Source organism: Lingula anatina, chromosome 10 (genome assembly GCF_051362555.1).
Source record: "Lingula anatina isolate TDL-2025a chromosome 10, LinAna3.0, whole genome shotgun sequence".
NCBI lineage: Eukaryota > Metazoa > Brachiopoda > Lingulata > Lingulida > Lingulidae > Lingula > Lingula anatina.
In genome coordinates this window covers 16,610,475-16,626,945 of record NC_141776.1, presented here as the reverse complement: position 1 = coordinate 16,626,945, position 16,471 = coordinate 16,610,475, and the positions used below count along the sequence as shown (strand labels likewise).

Here is a 16,471-nt window from a genome sequence, read left to right as displayed (position 1 = left end):
TACAGTTGACTAATCGCTGAAACAATAAATAACCTAACTTTGAACAAACTTAAAAGGTAATGAGCCATTGAAATACACAGCAAAGCTGCCAAATATACAATCACCAAACAGCAAATAATGATAATAATAATAAGTAAAGCAAAAATAAGGACGGGCACCAAAATTCTAACGTAGCCTCATTAAGAAAGTATCTTAGTGACTCCTTTGTAGTGACTATTCTAAACGCCCTTTATCTTCGACCGATTTCTGGAAGCCAGTCAAAATATTTCAAGAGAACTGGGGTATGTAGACAGTGTTACTTTGAGTTATCAAACACGAAACGTTTCATTTCGCCTAATTTAATGTAATTTAACCTCAATCAGGACGCGTCGACGTGTGTAGTACAATCAACGCCCTTGGTATAATGCGGTAGGGGAGACACTGCACGAATATGGGGCAGATTGTGGTTGTTGAGACGTGATTGCGACTGTTGAAGCACCCCGAGTTCATGTACTGTTCCCATTGTAAACCAAAATGTTAAAAAATAACAAACACATATACAATCATTTGAACGTTTGTATGTCTACCTAAATACAATCACCGGTAAGACAGCGTATTATTGTTAAATGTCAAAGTAATCTCAAATATCAGAATATTATTGCTTAATCCACCATACATTAAGTAGAAAGGCTCGCGCTTGTCACTGTTATACTGTACACATATCTACAGGTATACAACCGCTTTATTAAATATATTTTATACAACCCTGCTGCTAGGTCAGTTTTATCAGTGAATTCAGTCCGATAACAACAAGGAAATGTGTCACCATGTCTATTGTGCACATAGAGATAGGGCCATAATTGCTGAATAAGATAACTTTGAAGTCTCCTTGAACATTGAACACCTCACCTGACCAGGTTTACATGTCACGAGAGACAGCACATCTAAACGGCGACTGGGGGTGAGTACCTGCCACCAAGAGAAATATAGCTGGAGTAAGGAGACTTAGAGGTAATTCTAATTTCGAAACAACACTGTTGGTGATTAATACAGTCTTTGTCTATACGTAGGGCGGTAAAACATAACTCGTTGTTACCCAGTTCGAAATTTATGATTTTTGTTCCTTGATATTTTGGGTGGGGTTTTACTGTTATTTTTTATCTCTGAATGTTTGGTATTCTCAATATCTGTGTAGTATTTATTCGTCCTTAAATTACCAGTGATCTTCCGGTTACCTCTATTTTTTAACCCCATATTTTTAATATTTTTAATTTCATAATTCCGTTGATAGATTAAATATGTTAATTACATATCTGTATGGTATGTATATTTTTATTTTTATTTTCATTTACTTATTTATTTCAAATTATCTAGCTTTGTGTTCGTGCTTTATTACTCTCATCTTAGTGGTGCAAAGTATTGTAATATATAATACATAATACATTTATAATGAGGGGCTTACACATTCTGAGGGTCCTCCGCACGTCTTTCGTGTCGGGAATTGCCTTATTTCATCCAAGCATTAAGTCTCATACATTACACTATATGTACTTAAACTTAGCTTCATGGTGTGTGTTAACCTCAATTACCGAATCTTAATCATTTAGTCCATGTCTTCCATTCTTCTGTTTCAAGATATTGGTCCCAGGAGCCATGTCTTTGTCCAAAATCTTAACGGAAGATTACCTAACGTGCAGCATATGCCTTGAAAAGTTCAAGGACCCCAAGGTCCTCGGCTGTACACATACCTTTTGCCAGCATTGCCTCCAAGACCATTTGGACAGAAATTTCCGAGGTCAGCCTCGCTTCCCTTGTCCTATCTGTAGACGTCAATGGGACCTCCCTAGGGGCGGTGTTAGCAGTTTACAAACAAACCACCTTCTGGTCAGCATATCACACACACTTGGTCAAGTAGAAAAGGCAAAAAACGCCAAGAAATGCGAGGTATGTTGTCTGAAAAAAGCCCAGAATCCACCATCGGCAACAAAACGTTGTTTGGACTGTGAGGAAAGTATGTGTGGCGATTGCTCTTCGGAGCATGTACTTCATAAGTTAAATCGTGACCACAAACTGTTTCCTGTCGACCAGTTTGACAGCGACGAATACGCGAAAGAGCTGCATGCCCGACAAAACGTCCTTTGTGACCACAACAACAAGGACCCCGTAGAAATATTCTGCTCAGTGTGTAAAAAGTACATCTGCGCCACTTGCATGTTTTTGGAACACAAAGAGCATGATTGCCTAAGATTAAAATCTGCTGCCGTCAAACGCAAGGAAAAACTAGAACTCCACGTGAGGTCCATCGAAAAGAGAAGTCTACTCTACGATCAGATCAAAACCGCTGCTGTAGACCAGAAAACAGCAGTAGAGCAGGAAAGAATGAAGTCAAAGAGTCAAGTTAACAAGCAGTTGGAGCTAGTTATTAAGATGGCCCGTCAACGTGCCGGGGATCTTCTGGAAGAAATAGATACCATGTCGAATGCCAAACTAGAGGTTTTAAATACTTTATTTGCAACTGCTACAACCGAACAAAACCAACTGAACGACGTTGTCGACTTCTCGAGAAAGCTTATAAACCATGGGAACGATAAGGATGTCCTGCAAATGGTGGCCGCCTGTGAGCAAAGCAATGAGGGCGCCCTGCAGTCCCTCGACATCCCGAAACTGCCAGCAGCTTTGACCCAGCTACAGCTTATCACCCAGGACATGGAGGAGTGCGTTACCAATATCAACAGTTGCTTTGGAGACGTGGTTCCTGCTGCGAGTGGAAGACTAGTGAGATCATTCAAAGTAGAACTTACTATGTCTCCTAAGGAATTTATCAATCACGTCACCACTGGTGCAAATGGTGACACCCTCATTGGAATTTGGTGTAATGAGGACAAATCACGGAATAGAATCCACATCTACGATACCACCTTCGCCCTACAGGGCACAATTCCAAACCCAAGAGCAGTAAAAAATAACGCATTTGGTGGGATTGCCATTGATGATGATGGTAACATCGTCACTAGCTGTCAAACGTCAAATGAAATCATCGTCTACACCAAGAGAGGGAACAAGGTAAGGAACTTCCGCAGTAAGTCACCAGAAGCAGTAGCGGTTAACAGCAAGGGTCACTATGTAGTGGCAGGTCGTTATACTCTGACTGTGCACCACAAGGATGGCAAAATCCTTCAGACGACATCAGACCCAGGGGGTAAATATCAGAAATACATCCACTGTAACGTGAATGATGACGTCATCGTCACAGGAGATCGCATGCGTGTATACGATTCCACTCTCCAGCTTAAATACAGATATGGTACCCAGGGTGATGGGGACGAACAGGTGAACATTCCACTCGGCACATGCTGCTTGGATAATGGAGACATAATTCTAACCGACTTCGGGAACAATCGTCTACACCTGGTGTCACCGGATGGGAAATTGAAATGTTTTCTTTTAAGCAAAGAAAATGGACTACACCAACCGAAAGATGTTGCTATAAACCATCTTGGAAAATTGGTGGTTGCGGAAAAAGAAGGCGTGATTAAATCATTTGAATTATGAGTGGTTGTTAAGTTAACAATAGACTTTGAACACATATTTTAACACTGTGTCCGTGGTCCCCGCCGGCCAGTTTTCACGCGTTTTCCCCTCGGTGGACCCTTGGTGAACCTCCCAGTGAAAAACTGGATGATATTTACGCCTTTTTTTCACTAAATAACAGCTAGTGTAAATTTGGAGCATTTCGATATAAAAATTGTTAAACCAAAAAAAAAAAAAAAAGAGTATAAAATATGGTTGTTTAACACATGAAGTCGATATATGTTAAATGATATACTTTTTATTTGTAAAAAAATTTTAAAGACCTAGTACGTAAATTTTACTATGTGTGACATCCTTATATTTGCTAATTTAAAATAAAGTATACATTAAATCACAATTGATCTTTTATTTTTGTGGCTAATTTAAATGTTATTACGCTCAAAATGTTAAGTCGATTATGTGTAGTTAATAAATTTAATAATATCGTGTTCTAATGTATATTCTGGTTTTATTTTGCCTCAGTCTAGGACTGCAGCAAGTAGGTGGCACTAAATAATTCAGGAAATATCATTTTGAATACTTATTATGAAAATTCAATGATACATTACATTGATTAATTAACTAGACTGCGAATCAATTTGCTGCAAAAAACTACATATTTTGAAGTAAAAAAAAACAACTATGCAGTCATTTAGTCTTCCGAACTATTGCTTTGTGGTCACAACCTTTCTGAAGCTCTAAAATATCTTCAAACTACAAAAAAAAAAAAAAAAAAAAAAAAAAAAAAAAAAAAAAAAATTAAGTTCTCACCTTGTGGAAACAGATTTTGACGCTGCCATTATGCTTTGGTTTTTCGTAATCACCGCAAGTTGGCGCTTCGGTTCCCAGTTATGACGAGCGCCAACCCTATTGTTCACGTTGTAAAGTATGTGCATCCTTCATCTAGAATGTTATGCAGCATTTTCGGTAATCAAGAAAACCAGACTCATTAGTCATTCCAGTGTCCGTTGACAAAATCATTAAGAAAAATCATTTCTTTTTTTTTGGCCATATAATAATTTTTGATGATTTTCATTTATCAGCCTTTGAAACAAGTGCGTGCTTTTTAGAAAATCATTTATCTGATAAATGAGCCCTGACCACCTACCAACCATGACGGTAATGAGAGGACGGCACAGAAATAAATCCTTGGCAAATAGGTGACCTAGCCCGGTGTCATGTACCAGAAAGTCCCCCGTGACAGAGAGTCCGCTGCTCATTACTTTGTACAGTTGAGACGCGCACTAGATTTTGACCCATTTAGGTCAGGCTGACCCGAACCATTATAACTATATGGAGGGCGAACTTTCTGTCACACGGACCCTCAGTTTCGTGACACCGGTCTTCCCCTCCCAGTGTCCGCGGCTCAGACCAGTCCGATCTGGGGTTCTAACTATAATACACTCAGTGTACTCATAATCGAGTATTGTAATAACCAGCCGGTTGGTTATATTCAGGTTCATAGATTTCTCCATCACCAATAAGACAACTGGGGCAGGCAGGTGTAGTTCTCTTCTACATGGTTTATTTAATTGACAGTAAACTCAGGTCTCTCTCTCTCTCTCTCTCTCTCTCTCTCTCTCTCTCATATAATAGAGACATATATATATATGTCTCTATTATATGTCCCTATATATATATATATATATATATATATATATATATATATATATATATATATATGTCCCTCCCTCTCTGTGGCTCTGGCGCCTCTTTTATACCTGATCCTAATTTGCATTCCAAACTATCTTCTATAACTGGCGGTATCAACTTGTCATGCTTAAATACATCTGAATTAATTAAAACTTAATTTTAGATACATTTAAATTGCATAAATATGCAAATTATATACATGGAAATCTAACTATCAGTTCTATTACTGGTTCACTACATGCAAGATGTCAAATAAATACATCTGTATAAATTAAACAATTAAACAAATATGCAAATCACATACATGCAAATTTAAACTTATCAGTGTTATTAATGTTTCACTACACATATGTTAACCGTATGTAGAGCGCTCATATCAAGTCCATGTCAGGAACTAAAATAATATATTTCTAATATTACGGATTTATCAGGATTGAAGAGTTTCTGTTGAGTCTGATTTGCGTCTGATTTGAGAACATATGCAATGGCATCCACTTTTATTTGTGATACAAATACAATACATTATTGATATGTTTGTAATTCATACTGTTCTTATCAGCGCACTATTGCGGAAAATTTATCATTTTTGGTCAATTCTGTTGCTGATGACCAACGAAGGCCCGAATCCCAAGAAAATTTGTATCCTTAATTCATCCTCTCGTCAGTGTGACCGGGCCTTTACAGCGTGTATGGGAGATCATACTTTGCACTGAGGTTGAAACCGGAAACGATAGTTATGCACAACAAATCGTTTTCTTCACGCGTCAAAATTTGCGACGAAGAGCATTTTTTGTTTTTCTCTAGTGTGTGTGTGTGTGCCGTAGATGATTAATGAGATGACCAAAAAACATGACAATACTATTCTTTTCCACAATGCACAGCTGTTAAACAGCCTGGCATGTCCGTGTCCCAGATTTAAGCTCTGTTTTAGTATTGTTTTCAGCTAGGAATTAAAAAGTTAAAAAATACACAGGCATGTTTGGAAACACACAGTTGTTTGTTATAAGAAGACAAACCTATCCTTTTTACGTGAAAGCAACCCCATTGCATACCAACACATAGGAATCCTTGACAGACTGTCATAGATGATAATCTATATATATATGAAATGAGCGTGAAGCCATCTTGTTAAATGATGATAAACGCAGATCGCTAGTCTAGCAAGTCTGATTCTCATCTGCTTAATCACTGTGAAGAATCACTCGTGTCGCTGGGGTTTAGAAAGACCTCATTTTCCGGTGCACTGCTAGTACCCATGTTTGACAACTGTGCCGGTTTGTGTTTACGTTTACAATTAAGTTGCAGTTAATATATAATACCATATTTTATCATATATGCAGAAACAACACAGCTGGTACAGACAGTAGCTCGGTATTGACCGTTATGTCGGACAATGAGACTGATAGATACAGTGAAATACCAGAACAAAATATCCAAGGGGGGCACGGCGCGGGTCCTGTGAATGATATTTGGTTACTGGAATGGCCGCCAGAGGACGAGACCAGACCGGTGTCAGCAAGAGACAAATGGCAGGCTTTCCGGCGTTCCCAGGGGTTGGTCATAGCCGTGGTGTTCGTGTCCCTGGCGCTCCAAACCAGCCTGTCGGCAACCTTGGGTAAGTGATCATATTAAATAAGGCTAAGTGACCATGAAGTTAAGTGATCATAAGGCTAAATGACCATAAGGCTAAGTGATCATGAAGTTAAGTGATAATAGAAGATTAGAAGGCTAAGAAGCGATTAGAATAAGTGAAAAACGACAGCTAAAAAGAACCTGAATAATTGCCATTTGTGATGAACGAATGTATGGATGGTGGGGATGGCGGTACTTGTTAATACAATGTATTACCCTCCGTTGAGTAGCGTATTACCAAGGACCCAAAATATTTTCTATCCTAGTTGTCACCAGCGTGCTATGTGCCAGATAACCTCGAGCATCCGTGAGAGGTGTTCGAAACATTTATCGCGAGAGGGTGGTTGTGTTACATTTTATGTATGAACACCTGTACCGAGATTAAGGCTTCGTTCACATAGAAAGTCTATTTTCTAAAAATCTATTTTCTATTCGCGGTATCTTGTGATCACGGTCTGTGCCCTGAATAACCTGCGGCGTAATTACTGGCAGCGCGAGCCAGTTACTTCCAAAGCTGTAATTAATTCTCGGCTGCGCTCGGAGTGATCACAAGATACCGCGAATAGAAAATAGATTTTTAGAAAATAGATTTTTCATGTGAACGGAGTCTAAGTGCTCGCATTTCACCGAAAGCCATTCTTAAGACCGAACAAAGCGTATAGCGCCACGATCACACTACATTTGTGCATTTTTGTGGCAAAAATGTTAATTGATTTAACATGTACAAATAAAACGTTTAGTTGCTGCTGTTGTTGAAACACTATTAATCTTTTAACTGGACAGGGGAGAACCCGAGGGGTTATAGTTGCCACATCGTTAATTACTTCAAGGTGCGACATTTTGATCATTAAATTACTGTGGCTTTGAATACGGAATCATCATACCATGGATTTTATATATTGCAAATTGAATACCAATGCCGTTGTCATAAGTCAACTGTAAGAGTTATGTAAATTTGCAGCTTCGAAAGGACATTAGAAAATATGAGACAGTTGAAAGTCTCAATGTTGGCATGGGAATTGATCCCTGAAAAAAATTGTATTTAGTCAAAAATATCAAATTAGACGAAGTTTTAATTAATAAAAAGTATTAATAGTTAATTGGCATTTCGTTGAGACACGAAATCGTTTTTCAATTTTTACCTTTAACTGTTCTTTTTTGGGGAAAACGTCTTTATCCAATATAGAGACATTTGGTATTGCACTTTATAGATACGTTAGATGAGATATAAAAGAAATGTCTTATATGAAAGTTTGTTTATACAAGTTAAATAAGCGTTTTGTTAGAACACGTTGTCCATTACCTACAATTGATACATAAAAAAGTAATGCCAGGCTATAAAATGATAAACAGTAGTTTATTTATCAGATAAACTGATGAAGAGAATCTTGCAATATCAAAATACATGTACATACACTTCTTATCTAAGCCCTGTATTATCGGCCTTGTAACCGCTTGCGAACAAATTTTGGCCCACGCTCAACCCTTTTAAATTTATTATTTGATAATGAACACAAAATCATACATCCTTGTCCATGAATTTTATATTGCAGATGATTTTTGTCACATATTGCGCGTGGGCAAAAATGCGTTCTCCAAGGGGTCGCGAGCGCGGAGTAACAGATGATTTATTAAGTTTGTCAAGCGTCAAATTTTACTCAGCGGACAAGTAAATAAAATGCTTAGTTTAAATATGTCTTGATCTAGTACTAATTATATTATTACGATATCTTTAAATATTTGCATATTTATATTATTCTATTGCATTAATGTTAAAATAAGTTCTTCCAGTGTGTCAAGGACACGGCGTCTGTATATTTGCAAGATTTTCATTATTATCCTTTATTTATTTATTTATTTACTTATTGCAGAAGCCATCCTCCCCTGCCTTCTAATGGAAGACGACGAAGATCCAACGACCAGCTGTCAAACCGCTCCAAGTACCTCCAGTGTCGTGGCGGTCTCTGGGGGTGGTGCGGCCGTCCCTGGGGGTGGCAGGGAGGTCCCTAAGATAGAAGGCCTCTCTGGCAAAGGCGGAGTGTTGCTGGCAGTCAAGTTTGCAGTGGAGATAGCGGTGAGGCCGCTGGTCGGGATCGTGGTTGGCAGGCAAGTTTATGAATCTATTTTTCCAAATTTAGGACAGTGGACTAACCAGTCCGCGGATCAGAAATGGCGACCCACTTAAAAGCTTTCCGTCTTTTCCTCCTCTAATACTTAATAGGTCCCCCGTGGCCATTACGCAATAAGCATAAAAGTGGGTCAGCCATATTTGATCTGCGGACCAGTTAGTCCACTATGTGAATGCGACCTATAGCAACTGATTGATCGAAGGAGGGGGAAGGGGTTATTCTGGGGATGTCCTAGCACACAGTTTCGAAAATATAAATATATATTTCTCCCTTAAACACTGTCCTCGCTTCTACATTTAGGCCCCTTTTCGAGTATAATATAAACTATCAAATTTGAACTCGTCGACGCCGAACGCGATAAGTGACTGACTGTAAAGACTGACAACTGTCTGACTTACTGACTAAGTGACTGACCGACTAAGTGACTGACTGACATCTGTCTGACTTACTGACTGACTATCTAAGTGACTGACTGACTTACATCTGTCTAGTGACTAATGGAAACACTAACCTACAGAATAAATAGATGGATGGATGAAACGGTGGAAGGAAGAGTGGAGTCACGACATGATGAAATCGTGCATATACTCCAATACTGTTTCTCATTCAGATATTTAAATCATCTTTAAGGTTTGGCCACAAGTCTCCTCTGCTGGTTGGGTGTGTTCTAGATGCCGCAGCAACGATAGGTAATTTTTTTTATTCAAATTTAAACATTTTTTTTGTATGCTTGAAGCAGTTGCGAGTGCTGTTTATAATATTTACACATTTTATCGGTTTGATTGTGAGGTTTTCCTTAATATTTATAGAATTCCCTCTGATTTCGTTGGTTTTTGCCCACTGTGTGAATAGCATTATAGCTAGAAACCTATTTTTGTATTCAAAGTGAATGGTAATTTCGGAATAATTTAATGGTGGTTTCATTTTCAGCTTTTGCATTTGTAAAACCATTCCCTCTGCTGATTCTGATACGCATGGTACAGGGTCTGGGGTCCAGTATCACATATGTTGCTGGTACGTGAACCAACATCCCCTTATCATGTTTACTTCTTTGATATTTATTTCAATCTGAGCCCTACGATACGCTAGTAGTCTTAAGTTGTTCAACGATTCATTTTGTCTACTTTTAATGACCAAATCTCTCTCTCTTCCTCTCTCCCTAGACTCTCTCTTATTCTCTCTCTCTCTCTCTCTCTCTCTCTCTCTCTCTCTCTCATCTCTTACACACACACACACACACATACACACACACACACACAAACACTACGCACACACTACGCACACACACACACACACTACGCACGCACACACACACACACTACGCACGCACACACACACACACACACACACTACGCACGCACGCCAGCTGATGTACGCGTTCATATTTAATGGGAGCTCCCGCAATTAACATTCCAAACAAAAAATGACGTTCACTTTGTAACGCAACTGTTTTTCTGCAACATTCCATTGTAGCCGTGACGTTACTTGCTGAAAGATTCAAAGATAAAAAGGAAAGGACAAAAGCGTTTGCAGTGGCATTTGGAGGGTATGCAGTTGGGATGCTAGGTACGTAGTTTGTATCGCATGGCTAACTTCACTGGTAAATCCTACTCTTTATTAGAGCCATGATAAGGAGTGAAGATAATTCCATACATAAATTCTCGCTAGATAAAGTAGAGAAAATTTCCATAGAATTAGCCAGAGACATATCTGTGATTGCATATAGTAAAAAAATGAATGTAGATGAACTCTTGTTTTTTTTGTGGGTTGTTAGGGGGGAGAAGTCGATCACAAGGATAAAGCAAATAAAGAATTTTATTTCCAGTCGATATATTAAAAAAGACAATAAAACGCAAGCTATATTGAGGTGTTTTTTTTTTTTTTTTTTTTTTTTTGACAGTTAATAATAAAACAATTTAAGTATTATTTATCGTTAATTACTTAAATTTATTAGATAATTATTCAGTTTTCCATAAAATCACCTATTTTAGGTGGGTACTCCATGGGCAGTGTGTTATATCAGCTATTGGGCAGACTGGCGCCTTTTCTTCTACAGGGAGGTCTCAAATGTTTTGACGCAGGTAGGGATAATAATATAATATAATATAATATAATATAATATAATATAATATAATATAATATAATATAATATAATATAATGCAATAGATATCTCAAAAAATAAAATATCATCTCACAATAACATTGTTATTCATTTCTTTAATTTTGCAGTCGTAACATCTTAATCGGACTGCAAAATGCGTTCTTGGAACTTTAAGAATTCTTTTGTTTTCTCTCGTCTAACTTAGGGCTACGTTTGCTGGTTGTTTGCCCCACAGCGGAGGTAAGACTTGTTGTCGTATGAATCACTGTTATCTAGGAAAAAAGGCCCTTTTCAAGGGCATTAGTTCATTCAGTTATTCCCTTAACTTCCAAAATCAATAAAGAGGTGCATTTCACATTCGCGAAGTATCAACAAATGAAATTGAATGTATTCGAAATAGTATTCAGTTTTTTAAACATAAATGGGTATAGAACAAATATCCAAAGCTGTCTCAATTTTACCTCCACATTAAATTTTTACCATGTCTATACATTACGTAAGGTGTCTAAATTGTAGCGTATGTTCCGATAACGCATGTTCCAGGTCATAAAATTTTAATTTTTATATCGTGTTCCGACATATTTTGTAGTGATTCAGGCATGGTAAATAATATATGACGTAAGGATGTTTTTATGAATATTTAAACTGTAACTCAAGGGGCTTTGCGTCATGGCCAATACTATGTAACGTATGTTCCCCAGAAAACTGGAAAGAAAGTTTCATCTTGCTCAAGTACTTGGTGCAATAGGAAACAAGGTTTTCTGTTGCTGACTGAATTTTATGAACCTTATTTGCACCTCTGTATTGGGTTTGGGTGTAAAGCTATAGAGCTTTAACAAAATTGAATGCTTAAAACTGTCAAAACATGTTGAAACTAGAAAAGCACTCCGAGAGCGCAGACCTCCGCCAAGGCAGCAAAGTCTCCATCCAATGCCGTTTCACCCCTAGATTTTCATTCTATACTAGTAATGATTTTTTTTTTTTATTTTGATTATTGATTATTAATTGATTATTGATTGATAATTGATCCGGATCACCACCAAAAACTAATAATCTGTTCCTTGACCCACTTCTGACAGTTCCTGAAAATTTCATCAAAATTGGTCCATAACTTTTTGAGTTATGTTGATGACAGACAGACAGAAAGACAGACAGACAAACAAACAAACAAACGGGGGTGAAAACATAACCTCCTTGGCGTAGGTAAGAATGAATTTAGGAAATATTTAATGATCTTGTAATAGACACAGATATTGACTTTTGAATAATCATCACCCTTTCCGCCAATATAAGAATGTCTATATAGTCCCTTTACAAATGTCTTATTTTTTATAGGGTACTGATGACGACAATAAATCATTTACACTCTCGAGGTTTCTCAATATCATACGAGACCCGTATATTATCCATGCCTTAGGTAAGTTCTCCACAAACTGCCTCGTTTTGGAACTTAAAACATATACAAGCATGCACATGCAACAGTGACGAGGTCGAGGTTACATCAAAGTTGGGTTTTCTGGGTTATATGTTCCGTTTAGTTTTCAACGAACTGTTATCCAACACAACACAACACAACACAACACAACACAACACAACACGGCGTCTTAAGGGCTATGTGCGGATCCAGTACATTTTATTATAGCCGTTATGCCCACCAACATATCAACCGAACTCCTTTTGTTTTAAGCAACGAAAAACAACAATTTCGTCTACCAACCGTGTCGCTGCTCCTTAGCCAACTTATCAATATTAATAATTTCTTACCGATCCTTTTAATTATTCAGACACTGCTATTAATGTTTCTGTCAGTTAGTGTTTTCGCGCCACTCCCTTGGAACATTTTATGATGTACATTTATTCCTTTTGTAACAGTGCTATTGCAGATTATATATTGCATACTCTTGATATACGGGCAGAAGGGACCTTGAAAAAAATCCTTCTTTGTAGGTTTGGCCTTCGTCACTGAATTTGCCTACTCCCCAATACTAGCAATGGCGCCACCGTGGCTCTTACAGAGAGGAGCACAGGAGTGGCAAATAGGTAGGTGCACCGCATTTGAATTACAACTTGACTTGCCCTGGTTTATTACTGATGTAATTACTGGGTTCATATGGAAAGTGGCCAAAGACCCGGAATTAAGAGATGTCATTTTGAAAGTGGAGTTTATTTAAAATCTAAACGAAATTTAGACACGAATAGTTATAAGGATACTAGAACATTCAATTAATTCCAACGCATTGAGTCGTCACAGAGGCGGTATTGAGAGATGCCATTTCATTGCATGTGGCTCGTATTTATATTTCTACACACTTCACAAATTTCCAAGCCTTCACAGTGTTTATTGGACTTGGATGGGAAGTCTTATATTCACAATCTTAATGCAACCTTGGATTTGAACTTTTATTTTTTCCCCACGATTTTGTTAAAGAACGTAATTTTCTAAAAAGAAAATTGAGAATATTTATTATTTGATCAAACTACAGACATTAACAAGTAGGGAATACTTACTTATATGATACGATGAAATATCAAAATACAGGGGATATATTACCCGTACATCACATTCTTCAAAACTTAGAGCCTTAAAAGTTTTTTTTTTTTTAATTTAAGAGCGAGCTTTCTTTTTACCATGTACCATGACCAGTCAAATGGACCCATTTCTGTATTTTCAGGTGTATTATTTTTGGTCTCAGGAGTGGCCCAGCTTATAATGCAAGAAGTTGTAAAGCGACTATCAAGCATAGTGGATAAGTAGGCGGTTTTCTCTTTTTAACATAACTGATATGTACACGAAGTTACTTTCTTTTTTTTTCTTTGCGGGTGATTGAAACAGATCTTTGATTTTTGTACACGCAGAAGTCTTTGGGATCATTCAGAACAAGCTGATCAGTGGACTAACAGATCCGCGGATCAAATATGGCCGACCCGCTTGAAAGCCTGCTGCACAATCCTCGCATAGACACTGAATAGATTCCCCGCGGGGATTACGCACTTAACTTTCAGGGGGGGTCGGCCATATTTGATCCGCGGATCTGTTTCTGACCAATTTTGGTTGCGAATGCGGTCTTTGAAAGCTCGCTTGAATGACCTCATTCACCGTTCAGATTAGCAGCATTAATAGTGTTATATATGACTTCCAGAAATGACAGCTTTAATTCTCTCAACTTAAACTGTTGAAGTATACAGTTAATATGCGTATTACATCGTATGCTGTGGTATAGTTTCACAATTGCCTCTTTATGAGGTCTTAAACCATCTTTCGTTATATGTTTTCAGTTGGATTTTAGCTGTATCAGGACTGCTGTTATCCGTAACTGCGTATATTTCGGTAAGTTTACCTCCCGGAAAAGCTTAGGGGCTTATATCTGAAAAGAACTTTAGCCCAAAATCAGGTGTTAGCCTATAGACTAATTTTTTTGGACGTGCAACTTTGTTCTCAAGTTCTTCTGTAAAATTTATTTATTTATTTATTTATTTATTAAAAGTGTTTTGCTGCTTCATTTAATGTGTCCAGAAGACAAGATTGGCTCACGTTGAATTTAAAAGTTTAACTCTCTCACACACACACCTTCATGAAAAAACAAGAAACCGAAACTGCACCTGCTTATTGAGTGTATTTTCGCTTTAATAGTACCCATGGACGAGGAGTGTTTGGGAAGCTCTGGCACCGAACTGTATCTTGTGTGCTGGATTTGCCTTTGTGATGACAGTCGTGTCGCCCATAGTAACCAACCTCGTGGAACTACGTCACAACTCCGAGATAGCTCAGGTGCTCGGACTTTCCAGCGCCATGTTGTCTCTGGGGTTCGCTGTGGGTGGGTATAGCTTAACTTGTACAACAGGTGTCAAAAGTTCTGTCAATTTATGAGTCGGAGTGTTTCTTAAACTAAGGTTTCCTTTCGTATTTTACTCAAGGTACCTCTACAGAAGTCAACCTTTCTCTTAAAACAGAAGATTACATTTAAATCGTTAGAATAACAGTAGGGCCTACCTTATCCAATTAGTTGAAAGAGAATCTCTCTCTCTTTCTCTGTTTGAGTAGAACAAAGTGTTAATCCATAATGTTATCTTTAAGGTACGTCAGGTACTGGTGCACTTATGGCCGCTACGACGTTTGAATGGTAAGATTGTTCAGAGATGGGCCTACTAATTTGTTATTCTGACGTTAAATCTGTTATTCTGATCCCTTGTCAGTTTCGATTTTCTTTGTTGGCTTTGTGACGGTATAAACTTTGAACATGGGCCTAAATACTCACATATTTTAATCTATGGGCTTATTACCCATGAGAAGGGACAATTGCAACCCTAAATGCCCATTGCTTCTGAAAAGGTTGGATTTTTAGTGAAGTCCGCCCCTTTTTTCATATACGGAGTATATATTTATATGTTTATTCATTTACACGTTTCTATTCACTTTGGCCTATCTGTACACATTGTAGGGGGTGTTACATGGTTGCCTTCGTGTGTATCATATTCGCATGTTTGTGTCTGATAATGGTTTTTCATCCAGTACCAGCGAATTGTACGGTAAGTGTAGAAAAGTTATTGCTTTTTCCATATTCACTTTCCCGTAAACAACAAATTCTTCTGCAGTTGGAATAGTCTACCGTTTGTACAGTGTAGCATGCCGTTTGTCACCTTTATATTAATCCTTTTTTGTTTACATGTTTTTTTTTTTTTTTTTTTTTTTTTTTTTTTTGTCTTGCAGGAATAATTTTAGATTGGCTAAAGAAACCTTATATTGTTCTGTTCTGTATTCTAGGAAGTAAAATCTGCTGGTGAAGCGTACGAAAGATGTCCTTCCGACGAAGAATAAACGTATGAAAAGAACTTACGGTGCTCCGATATAATTTCGTTTTTAATATCATTTACTGTGATTATCACATTTGCTTTATTATATGAAATCTACAAAATTATCTCAGGTACGCAACAATATATTATTTGTCTGAGAAGAAAAATTTACTTGCTTAATTGGAATGAAACGCACAACGCATATCTTTCATACGTGTGTGTGTGTGTGTGTGTGTGTGTGTGAGAGAGAGAGAGAGAGTGTCCACGCGATACATACCGTGCCATGCTGACATTATTTTGATTTTATTTATTTTCGTTCAATTTTATTCCTTTGCTTTATAGCAATTAAATATTGAAAAACACTTTTGACTGAATAAAGACAATTTAAGTTAAATTTGATAAACTATCATTTTTAAATAACTGTTCAAAAAAATTGATTACCATTGAGTAATTGCTGAATCAATAAATAATCTAGCTTTGAATTGAAAAATTTATTCAATTTATGTGAGCCATTAAACTAGACAGCAAAGTTGGCAAATGTACAGTCACCAGACAGCAAAAAGAAAAAATCCAAAAATATTTACCAAAAAAAAAAAAAAAAAAAAAAAAAAAAAA

At 37.4% G+C, this 16,471-nt stretch overlaps 2 protein-coding genes across 2 annotated transcripts; both read left to right on the top strand.

Annotated features, from left to right (window-relative positions):
• Nucleotides 1-128: 128 nt before the first annotated feature.
• On the top strand, nt 129-4,002 carry LOC106177144 (E3 ubiquitin-protein ligase TRIM56-like). The gene is made up of 2 exons (XM_086997875.1): nt 129-990; nt 1,615-4,002. The coding sequence occupies exon 2, from the start codon at nt 1,633-1,635 to the stop codon at nt 3,529-3,531; it is 1,899 nt and encodes a 632-aa protein (XP_086854001.1). The 5' UTR covers nt 129-990; nt 1,615-1,632; the 3' UTR covers nt 3,532-4,002.
• A 2,410-nt stretch (nt 4,003-6,412) lies between these two features.
• On the top strand, nt 6,413-16,250 carry LOC106155832 (chromaffin granule amine transporter-like). Its single transcript, XM_086997877.1, has 15 exons — nt 6,413-6,817; nt 8,706-8,940; nt 9,594-9,652; nt 9,894-9,977; nt 10,437-10,529; nt 10,955-11,044; nt 11,271-11,305; nt 12,401-12,482; nt 13,013-13,105; nt 13,738-13,816; nt 14,342-14,393; nt 14,697-14,880; nt 15,141-15,186; nt 15,505-15,592; nt 15,828-16,250. The coding sequence occupies exons 1-15, from the start codon at nt 6,586-6,588 to the stop codon at nt 15,879-15,881; spliced, it is 1,506 nt and encodes a 501-aa protein (XP_086854003.1). The 5' UTR covers nt 6,413-6,585; the 3' UTR covers nt 15,882-16,250.
• Nucleotides 16,251-16,471: the final 221 nt, after the last annotated feature.

What these genes read in the sequence shown, in the direction of transcription:
- LOC106177144 (XM_086997875.1), top strand. Translation starts at nt 1,633, where the DNA reads ATGTCTTTGTCCAAAATCTTAACGGAAGATTACCTAACGTGCAGCATA.
- LOC106155832 (XM_086997877.1), top strand. Translation starts at nt 6,586, where the DNA reads ATGTCGGACAATGAGACTGATAGATACAGTGAAATACCAGAACAAAAT. An exon ending in CCGTAACTGCGTATATTTCG is followed by an intron (nt 14,394 to 14,696) that starts GTAAGTTTACCT and finishes TCGCTTTAATAG; the next exon opens with TACCCATGGACGAGGAGTGT. An exon ending in GTCTCTGGGGTTCGCTGTGG is followed by an intron (nt 14,881 to 15,140) that starts GTGGGTATAGCT and finishes GTTATCTTTAAG; the next exon opens with GTACGTCAGGTACTGGTGCA.